The sequence below is a fragment of the Anolis carolinensis genome, chromosome 4, assembly GCF_035594765.1.
Source record: "Anolis carolinensis isolate JA03-04 chromosome 4, rAnoCar3.1.pri, whole genome shotgun sequence".
NCBI classification, from domain to species: Eukaryota; Metazoa; Chordata; class Lepidosauria; order Squamata; family Dactyloidae; genus Anolis; species Anolis carolinensis.
In genome coordinates, this window is record NC_085844.1 from 139,450,783 (window position 1) to 139,464,680 (window position 13,898).

Consider the following 13,898-nt stretch of genomic DNA (forward strand, 5'->3'; position numbering starts at 1 on the left):
TTGTCCGTAAACACCTCCATGGTCATGTGGCCAGCATGACTGCATGGAGCGCTGTACATGTTGACAATTAATTATTATAATAATAACAGAAACAAGGGGGGGTGCATAAAACAACACTTCTGGTTATTTACTTGATTCTCCTTTCTTAAAGTTGAACTCTTTAATTACTTTATTTTAATTTAATTGCTTTAATTCTGAAACCTTACTGTGGACTAAGGCCTTTCCCGAGTAACCTATAATAGGCAGTGACTAGGCAGCTATTGTTAAGGCACATCACTGAAAGATACCTTGGGCTTGACAATGTTTCCATGGCTTAGAAAAGTGGAGCTTTAGGGATCTTAGAACAATGTTTTTATGGATAACTTCAGTGGCCTGAGCCTCAGGGAATGTAAATTGTATATGTATTGTATTTATTAAGCTTGTTGTGTATGGGTTAAGTATGTAATATGTTATTTGTTTATCTGTTTTATTTGGGATTATGATGTGATGTTTTCTGTGTCATGTAATTATTGTTGTTTTAACCATTGTTCGCCACTTTGAGTCCCACCCATGGGAGAAAAGTGGGATAAAATAAATAAATAATTCCTTATAAAAAGAACCAGTAGTTGCAATAAAGTACATTCTAAAATAAAACAAAAAAGCTACAATAAAAGTTGAACATGTAGGTTGATGTGGGGACTGTTGATAAAGATTCAGTAGAGACACCTTTTCCTATAATTTCCCCTCCTGGGGGTAGAGTACTTTCACTTCCTGTTGTATCACCCCATTCTTAACTATTAGTCATTTGCAAGTTGGATGTTTGGGATTTTTTAAAGACAGAATTAGTTAAAATTGACTGTGCAGACCTACTGGAGGAAAGAGGTCTTAATTTGGTTCTGAAATTCCAACAGCTCATCTAGCTGTCAGAGATCTTCCATCATGCCATCCCTCAGTTGTAAATCAAATGCACACCCTAATTTTGGGAAGGTAATTTAGTAAAACAAATGTGAGCATTAGAATTGAGTAAATATGAAAATAATAATAATATACTTTATTTATAACTCACCTCTCCTAGCAGGTGGGGCAAAACACAATCAAAACGCATCAACATACATGTAAAAATGCATATATCAAAGCACACCAGTGTAAAATATATACACCAAAACACATGGTACAACAATCAAAATAAGCGGAACTAGAAGACAAATCCAAAACTCATGGTTCAGGGTTGGCTGGGTAGGCCTGCAGGAAGAGATGGGTCTTTAGTTGCGTTTTAAATTGATAGCTCATTTTTGTAGTTCTGGAAAGAGGTGGTACTCGATTAAAATTAACAGTAAATTAAATGTTATTAAAATGTTTGGGACAATACTTTTATTGCACATTCAAACTTCAAACAGAAAACCTCCAAAGAATGACAACCTCTGAGGATGCCTGCCATAGATGTGGATGAAACATCAGGAGAGAATACTTCTGGAACATGACCATACAGCCCGAAAAACATACAACAACCCAATGACAACTATCAAAAAATAGTGGCATGCCATGAAGGACTTTGAAACATTGATAAAACTACCATGTAATAATACAACTAGTATGGGTTGCTGTGGGTTTTCCAGGCTGTATGGCAATGTTCTAGAAGCATTCTCTCCTGACGTTTTTTCCCCACATCTATGTTTCCAATAAAACTCACAATCTCTGAGGATGCCTGCAATAAATGTGGGTGAAATGTCAGGAGAGAATGCTTCTGTAACATGGCCATACAGCCTGGAAAACTCACAGCAACCCAGTGATTCTGGCCATGAAAAGCCTTTGGCAACAAGTACAACAAGTATGCTCTGCTGCCCTGCAGGGATTTCACCACCCTTCAACATCACTGATATGCATCATGGAACAGCACTCTCATCATTACTATTCATACTCTGCATGGACACTGCTACAGCAAATTTGCAGACTATGCATCCCTGGACACTTCTATATGTAGATGGCATAGCACTTGGCCACCAAAAAAGTGCAGCCCTCCAATAACAGCTTCAGACATGGACTCACAGACTCAGTGAAAATTGATTTCAACCGAACATATCCAAAACAAAGTATCTGGATTGTGGCTTTCAAACTGGAAAAATAATTCAAATCAATGGACAAGCAATAAAGAAGGCCACCCAGTTTAAATACCAAGGGTCACTGGTCTCCATAGATGGCAACACAATGCCAGACATATGGTCACAAATAAATGCAGCCTGGTTGAAATGGCAGCAAACGAATGGCATTCTGTGTGACTCAAAAATGCCTGAACACCTCAAGGCTAAGATCTACACTGCAGCTGTCCACCCAGCAGCCCTCTATGGGGCAGAGTGCTGGCCAGCAACAAAGAAATATGAACAAGCCCTTAACTTGTGGGTCCAGATGTCTTGGCCTTCAACTCCCAGAAGTCTTAACAGCTGGTAAACTGGCAGGAATTTCAGGGAGTTGTAGGTCAAAACGCCTGGGCACCCACAAATTGGGAACCACTGCCATAATGCAGTGGAAATTTATTTACAGTATTTATACAATGCTGTGATGGACACTGGGTGTGCTACCGCACTCAAGCTGCTTTAAATGTCTTTAGTGCTAACGTGTCTTAAATTTCTTTCAGCTTAGCGTGTGCTGGTTTGCCTTCCAGTTTGAGCAAGTAACCCCACAGAATCAATGACCATGCTATTGCTTTAGAGAAATGGTAACTATTTATTAATTGGTCTTGGGCATTTCTCCACCTAGGCACTATCTTGGTTTCCCCACAACAAAGTCCATACTTAAAGTTTGAAGGTAACTGGTTGTTCTTGAAGATGCTGCTCGTGGATGATTCCTGAGAGGGAAATAGATGAAAGCATCCCTTGCTCACTTTCTCTGGTAAAGGGGCCTCTGAGGCACCCAATGCCCAAGGTGATCAGGCTGGAGGCTGGGCGAGCAGGGCTCTCCTATTGAGGCCGGGCACCCTGCTGAAGGCTCTGGAAACTCCACAGGCTGCCACCGACCAGCAGTAGATTAGTTTAGTCGAATGAATTCCCAGAATTAGTTAGTAGTTAGTACTGACTTGAAATGGCTTGTCCAAGCCTAAATCTCACTGAGACCAACTATAGACACATCTTGCTTCCAAGATTCCCTGGTGGTAATAACCTTAATCTAAAATGGCTCCCTTTTCCCAGGCAAAGGGGCGGGCAAACTTATTGATACAAACCAGGAAGGGTTTGCTTAAATTCCACTATCATAAACTAACAGAAAAATGCCTACTCTCAAGTTGTGGCTGAGTCAGTCCTGTGAGCATTTGTAAAAAGGTACCATGATATAAGGGGGTTGACTGGAAAGGCATGTGTCGACAGCTGCTTGGCTGAGCTAGCCAGGAGCCAGAATTCCGATTGGCAACTGTCTCTAGCTTGCTACTGAGACAAACGGTTTTAACTGCCACTTTCACCTCGGAGACAGAAGAGAGCGCTAACTAGAAATGGTCAGGAAGGAAATGGCTGCCAACTCTCCAAAGCCTAATTGTCTATAAAGCAAATGAGGCCTATTTAAAGACTGTTTAAAGGGACTGTTTATTCCCTTTGTTCTCTGTGTGAATTCAGAAAGACTGCTGTATATATTGTTGCCCTGTTTGATCTTTTGAGCTGAAGTAAAGATACTGTTACTTATTACACAAGCCTGAGTGACACTTTATTATACTGCAAGGTTTATCTTGATTCAGAAACTGTGGTAAAGCTTCTATTTATTTATATCTACAATCTCCAACAAGCCCAACAAAAGGAACTGAGACTTATACAGTTCCAGCACACCTGGTTTCACACTTCTTGACCATGTGACAAATGATGACATCCAGCAAAGACTAGGAATAAAAGCAACCAGCAAGAAAACGCAAGAAGCAAGACTACGGTGTTATGGCCACATCATGAGAAGAGAACCAACATCAGTAGTACAAACAGCGGAGCATTTGGAGATTGCAGGACAATGACCACACAGACGGCTAAGAAAAGATGGATGGACACCATCAACAGAGACATGTGCCCTGCCAACCTGAGGCCTGAGGATGCCCAAAGCAAAGCCCTGTGGAAACGACAGTCACAATGCTAAACCCTCAATGGGAAAATAGCTTAGAATGAAGGATTGGGCAGCAATCCTAGGCATACTTCTGTACTGTGTGTAGATGTGCCTTCAAGTTGCCTGTCAATTTATAACAACAGCATAGTTTTCACTCAAAGGTGATTGTGCCAGCTCCTGCCTCCCAAACGATGCACTGAGAAGAACGTGCCCTTTCACACTGCAGAAGACCTTTCCCCGCCGAAACGCTAGCTTAGCATAAGGGGCGGGGCCTCGTAGGCTCCTCCCCCGCCTGAGAGCGCGCCTTCCTGTTTCTGAGAGGCGACGGGGGCGTGGCTTTTCCTCCTGCCACGGTGGGTGATTGGCCAGCGGAGGGGAGAAGGCGGGACGGCCGCTGTGCATGTCGGGATTGCCTCTTGTAGCTTAGAGACGTTGAGAAATAAACAAGGGCGGACGGGCCCGTTTGTCGCGCTTGTGCAATGGCTGCCAGTGCGGGTGGGGTGTGGAACCCTTCGGCGGCTGGTTGCGGGGACGGCGGCTATGAGGAGCAGCTCCGTCGCCTTCAGGCGGACCTTCGGGACAGGTGGGCCGCCGCGCTCTTTGTTTTGGCCTCGTTTCCTTCCTAGGGAAATGGTTCACCCCGCTTAACGAACTCCTACTTCTTACTCCCCCCCCCCCCATCCCAGGTTGGTATAGTCCAGAGAGCGGCGTGAGCCCCCCCTGTAGGCGTGGTGTGCCTTTCCGTTGCTAAGCGACGGGGCAGTTTGGGGGTGTGGCCAGAAGGTTGGTGTCGTTGAATGCTTTTTGGGTTGGACGCAGCGGAGGCCTGTGGGAATGTAGATTGAAGGATACCGGCTTATTTGATAGACGCTCGGGTGGAAAAGAGCTTTCACTGAGTCACTGGGATGTGATGCTGGAATGCATGAGCACATCTAATTCGGAATTCTGAAATCTGGACGACTCTGAAACCCAAAATTATTCTCATGGGTTGCTGGGATAGTGACACCCTTGCTTTCTGATGGTCCAAGGTGCTCCAGCTTCGTTTCGTGCATGACATTATTAAAGATATTGTGTATAAAACTACCTTCGGGCTATGGATATGACGTTATATGAACCGTAAAGGTATTTCATGTTTAAGATTTGGGTCCCATCTCCTTGATATTTCATGATGTACATATTTACGAATACAGGTACTCCAAAGTCCCCCACAAAATTCTAAATCCCAAACACTTCAAGGAATGTGTTGTCGAAGGAATATTGTCGAAGGAATACTTCAAGGAATATTTAGTACAGTAGAGTTTCACTTATCCAACATTCACTTATCCAACATTCTGGATTATCCAACACATTTTTGTAGTCAATGTTTTCAATGCATTGTGATATTTTGGTGCTAAATTCGTAAACACAGTAATTACTACATAGCATTACTGAGAATTGAACTTCTTTTTCTGTCCAATTTGTTGTCTAACATGATGTTTTAGTGCTTAATTTGTAAAATCATAACCTATTTTGATGTTTAATAGGCTTTTTCTTAATCTCTCCTTATTATCCAACATATTTGCTTATCCAACATTCTGCCGGCCCATTTATGTTGGATAAGTGAGACTCTACTGTACTAGCATTGGTACCCATCGTTGCCTGGGTTATTTGAAAAAGTCAGTTTTTAACTACAAAATGCACAAGGTTGTGGATTAACGACAACTGACATAATACCAGGTTAACCCCGATAATTGCCCAGGCCATTTCCCCTCAAAACCCACCAGTATTCAAATTTGGGCATATCGGGTATGCATGCCAAGTTTGGTCCAGATCCATCATTGTTTGAGTTCATAGTGCGCTCTGGATGCAGGTGAACTACATCTCCTATATATCCCTCCAAAGACCTCCAGTCTTTTTCTTGGTCATGGGGGTTCTGTGTGCCAAGTTAGTTCCAGGTTCATCATTGGTGGAGTTCAGCGTGCTTAGATTGCAGGTGAATTATACATCCCAATCCCTACAAATGCTATAAATCATAGTGAATTCTCCCTAAACCTCTCTAATATGTTGGGTTGTTGATCAATTCCTCTGTTTGCTGTGTGCCATAGAAAATAATAGGAAAGGGTTAAAGGAGAGGCAGTGGGCAAATTACACACCAATGGAGAGAAAAAGGAACCCTGGAATGTCTGTGGTGGAGGAAAAACAGAAAATCTAGGATAAAATTGTCCCTGTATGAAGGCATTCACTTGGGTGGTGGGCAGTATTGTGTTTGTGGAGGACACTAGCAGGGCTCTTGTACATGCTCATGGCACTCCTTATAATCTGCAATGTCATTGGAGGAAGGGCCATTGGTGTCTCCTGAGCAGTGGGAGTTGTATCTGTTTGTGGAGGCAGGAGCTTGTCTGTGTTAGTGGACACCCCTACTACATATGCACATACGTATTTTTCACTTTTATTATGTGTATAGATATGCAAATGGATGTGCAGACATGGAGAATGAAGATTTTGCAGAGTTTTCAGGTACACATATATTTGTGTATGTGTGCATTTATGTACATTGAACAATGAACTGTCACAAGAATCGCACAGTAAATATGCTATAGATGTAGTTCTGCGATGGTAGATCTTCAGCACACTTCAAGTCACACAAGATATCCCAAGAAAACTAGTTCACAGGAGTCGGACTAAGCTCTGATTTCCCTAACCCTAACCCCGCCCCTTGTCCCTGATAAAAAATATTGTGTGTGCAGTGGAGATCACACTTTCATTTGAGAGATTTTATTTAATTTCTGTGCCTCAGAATCCTGTCAGTGCCGCCTACATAGTCTCTGCAGTGAGACTAGGTTTCCAGGCCCTTCTATACATTATGTGGAGTGAAGTGGATTGAAGGGATGCCACACTAGACTGCTCAGTTTCATGTTCTCACTTTTTCATATTCCACCAATTGAAAAGTTCAGTGAATCTAGGCCAAACCTCCCTTCTCCTCTAAAACGTGCAGCATTCTGTGTAACCTGGCAATAAAAAAAACTTCAAAATGGTATGTGACTAAAATGATCAAAGGTGTGGAGACCATCAGTCCCTATGAGGAGCAGTTTAAAGAGCTGGGGATGTTTAGGCTGCAGAAAAGGTTGCGATGAGACATGATAGCCATGTATAAATGTGTGAAAGGATGTCATAAGGAAGAGGGAGCAGGCTTTCTGCAGCCCTGATGACTAGAATTTGGAGCAATGGAGTCAAATTTTAATCATATGTTTTTATACTTTTTATATTGTTTTAATTGTTTTATTGGATTTTTATAGCTGTTTTAATTATGTACAGGCATCGAATTGTTGCCAATTTTGTACGCCGCCCTGAGTCCCTTCGGGTGAGAAGGGCGGGATATAAATGTTGGAAATAAATAAATAATAAATAATAAATAAATTACAGGAAAGGAGATTCCACTTGAACATTGGGAAAAACTTCCTGATTGTAAGAGTTGTTCAGCAGTGGGACTCTGCCTCATAGTCTGGTGGAGGCTCCTTCTTTGGAGGCTTTTAAGCAGAGGCTGGATAGCCATCTGTCAGGGGTTATTTGTGTTTTTCCTGTATGGTAGGGGGTTGGAATAGACGGCCCATGTGGTCCCTTCCAACACTATTATTCTATGATTCCACAATTCTATGTGTGAAGACTTTATTATCTGTAAGCTTAGATACTCATGTATTTGGAAGCAAGCCTGCTGAATTAATGTACTTCTGAGTAGGTATGTATAGAATTTTATTGATTTTCAAATATTTTATTTAGTATCCAGAAAATGGTACCCTGATAATCCACAGAGTGTATATTGTAAATTTGTATATCTAGTTGTCTATACTCCTCAGTTGTTTTTTCAGTTTGCAAATCTGGATGGTCATATGCAAAAGAGAAGGTTCCTATATTTTCCATATTTGTGTGAAAGAGAAATTTTTCAGCAGTTTGTAATACCACTTTTTTTGCACCTCACTTCAAATTAAACTAAACATTGGTATGCTCATTTACTTTCCTTTTCTTGGAAACATTTTATTTATTTATTTATTTACTTATTTACTTACTATATTTCTATCCTGTTTTGTCTCACCCCGAAGGGGACTCAGAGTGGTTTACAGTTTGGCAAAACTCAATGCCACATATTCAATACAAAATATACAATACAATACAACACAATAGCAATAAAACAGATAAAACATTTAAATACAGTTTAAACTGTTAAAAACATGACACCTAGTCCTGAAGTCATCATTCGCCCTGCTGCATTATGTCGATTCTGTATTGCACTTTCCTCCAAAGGCCTGGTTGCATAGCTAGGTCTTAACTTTTTTTCCTGAAAATGTGGAGGGAGGGGGGCAATCTAATGTCACTGGAAAGGAAGCTCCATAGCTGAAGGGCAACCACTGAGAAGGCCTTGTTTCTCATCTCCACCAATTGCACTTGAGAAGATGGTGGGGCCGAGAGCAGGGCCTCCCTGGCAGATCTTAATGCTCTAACCGGTTCATAGGGAGAGATACATTCGGACAGATATGTTGGGCCAGAGCCATTTAGGGCTTTATAGGCTAAAGCCAGCACTTTGAATTGTGCTCAGTTGCAAACTGGCAACCAGTAGAGCTGACGTATGCTCCCTGTACGCTGCTCCAGCGAGCAATCTGGCTGCTGCCCGCTGGACTACTTAGAGCAGTGGTTCTCAACCTGTGGGTTGCCAGGTGTTTTGGCCTATAACTCTGAGAAATCCCAGCCAGTTTACCAGCTGTTAAGATTTCTGGGAGTTGAAGGCCACAACATCTGGGGACCCACAGGTTGAAAACCACTGCCTTAGAGCTTCTGAACAGTCTTCAAAGGCAACTCCACATAGGAACATGCTGTTCTTTTCAGTATTTGCTTGTGAAAATACTGCATGGGGCTGATTCAAGTAAATTAAACCATAGTGCAGCCTTGTCCTGTGTTGGCCAAGGTATTGAGAAAGTCCAAATTTTGTCACAGAATGCAGACTTTCTCCTGACTCATTACATGTAGGAAGAATTGGGCGAATTCCAAAATGAAACCGGTCTCTTCTGTATCCATTACATCCCATGTTTCCAGGGACACACGATGGCAGTCCCCTTCCCCCCATGCCCTCCATGTCATGTTGGTCCAGCTACATCATGGGCCTAGCTGTCTGTTGTCATGTACAGTTACATTGGCCATAGCAATGAGATGTGTTGGGATGGCAAGGGGGAGAAGATTGAGGTTTCCCTCCCTTTGGCACCAGCTGACATTATAGCATGCAACAATGAACAGGTAGGACCCACATTGCAGCCAGGGACTACTGTGACATTGGGGGGTGGGGGAAAACACAGAATGGCTGCCCAGCAGCGTCAAACCACAGACAGCACTGCTAGATGGTGGACTCTTCCGCCTGCCTCTACAGCAGCTGGGGGAGTTCCTCTGAGGGCCATACCTATGGGTCAGTAAATTTAGGGTGACCCTAAGTCTAATGTTTAGGGCTACGGCCAGGTTAATAACCTTGGAGGGCCGTATCCAACCCATGGGCTTTTGTTTGGAGACCACTTCTTAACACCATAATGCCACATGAGAATAGATTTTGGACAGTATTGAACAGTGTTATTGACAAAGAACCTTTGCTTTTACCTCCGTACTTTTCATGCTTTGCCTTTATTTCAAAGACTAAATGGGTGCAAGTGGTATGTGAAGAACAGGAATGTTAAGAAATCAGTGGGTAATTGTTTTTTTTAACCAGAATGCGTTAGGGTAAAAGAACTTGGTTTTTATAAGTTTGGGGATTTCCTGGTCCCAAAAATGTTTAAGGGATAGAAATACCTGATGCCCAAAAGAAAGTTTGTATGTGCAGAATTAAGAGTGTTTCACAATATCTATCCTATTGGGCCAGGCAATGTCTAACTGCATGAGGTGTAATGTCTGTTTTGAGTTGTTCGCTACCATCCTTTTTCACTAACAGTGCACCAACACCATTTTTGTTGTCTTTAAAAAGTTCTACTTAGTTATTTTCAACTCAAACCAGAGAAACCTTGTTTTGAGCCCAAGAAAGAAATATAAAATTTGAAGGGTGAAACTATTGGTTTATATATCTTTGTGCGAAGACTTAACATTAATATTATCACAGAAGAATTTTCTACTTAAATTTAATAAGCATACATTTAAAATGAGAAAAATGAAAACAGATTTTAAAATTAGATTTTTTATAAAGTCTGAATGATTGCAAAGGATCACATTTTTAGATGAATATAAATTAATCTGAGAAGAATTAAGAATAATTGCTTAGTGTGTTCCTCTCCTGTAATGGTATCTATAACTCTATTCAACAGTATTGATGTACTTTTAATTTAAAATGGTAGAATAGTACTTTTCTTATATCTGATTTAAATCAAAATCTGGTTTCTGTCCTAATAACAAAGTTGCTACTACTGAGAGAACTGTCCATTTTCAGAAAATTGGAACACATTTAAGTGCTGTGGTAGTCCTTGCAAGCAGGTTTCTCTCACTTAGTACATTTTGGTACTTTTCGTAGCTGCTGGTGTACCATAGAAATAGTAGTGTCCTCTTAATGTGGTTGTGTATTCAGGTGGCAGCAACTGTTGGGATATGCGACACAGATTGGTTACAGTAGCTTTGATGGTCATATTTAGATTTGGCACATTGTATATTTTTGTTGTATCTTCAAATGGACCACTTTGATTCCCAGATGCATCAAGAGAAAATTCCTCATCTGTTTGAGAGTGTTAACACCTTCTTCAGTAAGGTTCTGGATTCACAATATATTGGTGGCAATGACAGCAATTTCTGCATTGTGTGCACTATGATCTGTGGTGCATCAGGTCCTTCCTTCTGTGCTTTTCATATATCAGCGTATTCACTTGGCCTTAGGACAGGATTGGCTGTGTATGTATTTGGTGCCGTCCCCTGTCTTAAATCTTCTCCTTATTGGTTAGTCATAGGCTCCATCTCTTCCATGTATATCTAAATGCTTGTCCAGAGTCTGCCCTGTGTTTGTATTTATATTTGATGAATATTGTGAAGGAACATTGTTTTCATTTTGTGAGCAGCTTGGAGCCGGTAGCATCATATCTTTATTCTCAGATGGGATCACACTGTCAGTTTGGAAAATTTGTTCCAAAGCTTCTGCTGATTTAGGGACAAGCACATTAGTGTTTCATCCTTATATAAAAGAACAAAGAATTTAAATAGCTTTCTCCGTACTGTGGAATCTTTTCTTTTGAATTTTTTTTGTTTTGCATTTCAGGATTTTTTGTGTGAAGATTTTGTATATTATTTTATGTACTCCCCTGCATATTTCACAAAATTACACTCTTCTTTGCATTGTGTTTTGAAACAAAACTGTTGTTTAAAAAGTTCTGAATATGAAAATTCATGCAGTGATTCACTGTTTTCTCAATCCGTGGCTCACTTCTTTGGCATGACCTTTACTGTGTGTATTGTTTACAACTTCATTTTGAAGTACATTTTTTTCATTTCAGAGTACTGCTGAATTGAAAAACACTGCAGGCATGTGTATTATGTTGCTGTTTTTGCTTCTCTCAGTGTGAAGTGACTTCTTCCACCCATTTGATCTCTTAGGAAGCTATATTGTGGAAGCGTTTTTCTTTGCCAACACTGTATTCTATTTATTATGCAGCCAACACCCTACTGACCCTTTCTGACAAACAGATTTATCAAATGTTCCTGGATATATTTTGATGTGACTAGCACTTAGAATCTAAGTCTGAAGTGCACAGAGGATGTGTACCTGCGGTGTGTTGACCTGTCTGCAAAATGCAAGTAGTATTGTATACTCTGGCTATGTTCAGGTCCAGACTTTTTAGCTGACCGCATCCCCTTGTACAAACCTGCCCGGGCCCTGAGATCTTTAGGAGAGGCCCTTCTCTTGGTCCCACCTTCATTTCAAGCTTGATTGGTGGGAATGAGAGAGAGGGTCCCTTGACTCTAGAACTCCCTGCCCAACGACGGCAGAATGGCTCCCTCCCTGTTGTCCTTCAGGTGGCAGGTTAAAACCTTTTTATTCAGGCAGGCTTTTAAAGAAGAAGATTTTTAAGATTGTCAGGGGCTGCTGTGATTGCTAGTCCAGTTGTTTTTGACCAGTAAAGGGGTAGTTAGGGAGTGTGGAGTGGTTAAAGGCAGGAAAAATTACCTTTGAGGCCAGCACTTTGCCCATCCTTGATTTAGAGTGTAAGTGTGTAAGCCATGGGTGTCTTACTTTATATTTTTTAAAGCCACTTGAGAACCTTTCCTTTCTTTTTTCTTTTTTTTTTGCTTGAAGAGTGAGGTAAAATGCTTTAAATAATAAAAAAATATATGTTACTGGATGAAAAACCTTCTGAGACACATTCCATATGAGAGTATTTTTAAAAGTTAATTAGAAAAGAAGCATGGAAGAGTCACTTCATTCTGTCATTGCTGCACATAGGAGTACAGCAAATGCATATCAACTCTGACTGAATGTATTCTTAACAGGGTCAAACAGGCACTATGAATGGAGGAGATAAAACAGGTAGGCTACTCATAAGGAAAATTAAAATGCTTTCATTGAGCAATATAATAATGTAATTTCTTGCCTGTTAGTGAAAAATGGGAGTTTTACACTTGAAACAGGAGAGATCAACAAGCAGGTTAAAATTATACGTCTCTGTATTCTTCTGTTCGTGATTGGCAGGCTGATTTTGGTATGGTGTAAAATTGGTGTGATTCTATGCATGTGCAGCAGCAGGCATCAGGGCTGCAATATTATCACATAATGAAATAATTGGGAAAAGATTTAAATAAGACTTATTTAAGCGTTAGTATTTCTAAGCAGAGTGAAAGGTTGTGTAAAGACTCTTTAAGAGGTTATCTATCTATCTATCTATCTGTCTGTCTATCTATAAATGTAATGTTCATTTTACTATGGAGTAAACAACAAAACCACTGAACCAAATCACACCAAATTTGGCCACAAAAGACATAGTAATCCAAAATATCTATCAATTAAAAAAAACCTAGAAAAATAGTCCAAATTACAGAGGATGAGAAAAAGCCTTTCTCCCCCTAACTGCCAGTTAGAAAGGTAGACTCTGTTGCCTTTAGCCCGCCCCCCTTGCTGCCTTTAGGCCCCGCCCCCTTCATATCCTAGCAACTCCCTCAGCCAAAATGGCACCCAGAGCTGAGGCAGAGTGCACTTAGGCCTGATCCACACTGCCTATAAAATACAGATTATCTGATTTGAACTGGATTATATGGCAATGTAGACTAAAGGTCCTTCCACACAGCTATATTACCTATTTATAATCTTATATTATCTGTTTTGAACTGGATTATCTTGAGTCCACACTGCCATATAATCCACTTCAGTGTGGATTTTATACAGCTGTGTAGAAGGGGCCTCATATAATCCAGTTCTAAGCAGATAATATAAGATTATAAATATCATATGAAATAATTACTGTGGTAAAATAATACAGAAGAATATAATCTCTAAAACCAGGACAGTAAATAACAACAGTCTGAAAACAGGGAAATTCCAGACATGAAACAATCAGAGTCAGCTAACACCTCCCAACAAAGAATTCCCCCAGGGAGGAAGCAGCCAGTCTTTCAAGCTGCAAGGCCATTAAATACTAATCAAGATGGCTAATTGCAGCATTCATACCTGCCACACTGAGACTATTAATTGCTATTCCCACTGGCCAACCAAGGATTCTGCAAGGTAGAAAGCGGCCAGGCTTGCAAGCAGCAAGGTTATTCAGTGCTATTCAACCTGGCCAACCAAGATTTCTCCTAGATAGAAAGCTCCCAGGCTTCGAAGCCACGAGGCTACTCCTTCCCATTCAGCCTGGCCTAGCAAGAAGGCCCTATCT

At 41.0% G+C, this 13,898-nt stretch overlaps 1 protein-coding gene across 8 annotated transcripts in view; it reads left to right on the top strand.

Annotated features, from left to right (window-relative positions):
- The window catches only part of kiz (kizuna centrosomal protein), a 128,548-nt gene that overhangs the window by 20,773 nt on the left and 93,877 nt on the right, over positions 1 to 13,898 (top strand). For 2 of the 8 annotated variants that reach the window (XM_008109093.3, XM_008109094.3), the window contains exon 1: positions 4,428 to 4,630. The exons of 2 other annotated variants lie outside the window; for them this stretch is intronic. In XM_008109093.3, coding sequence (XP_008107300.1) covers positions 4,527 to 4,630 — 104 coding nt within the window. In that variant the 5' untranslated portion in view covers positions 4,428 to 4,526. Of the gene's footprint in view, positions 1 to 4,424; positions 4,631 to 12,519; positions 12,557 to 13,898 lie in introns of those variants that run through there. 4 more of the 8 variants (XM_062977922.1, XM_008109097.3, XM_062977923.1 and 1 more) reach the window with 4 other exon arrangements.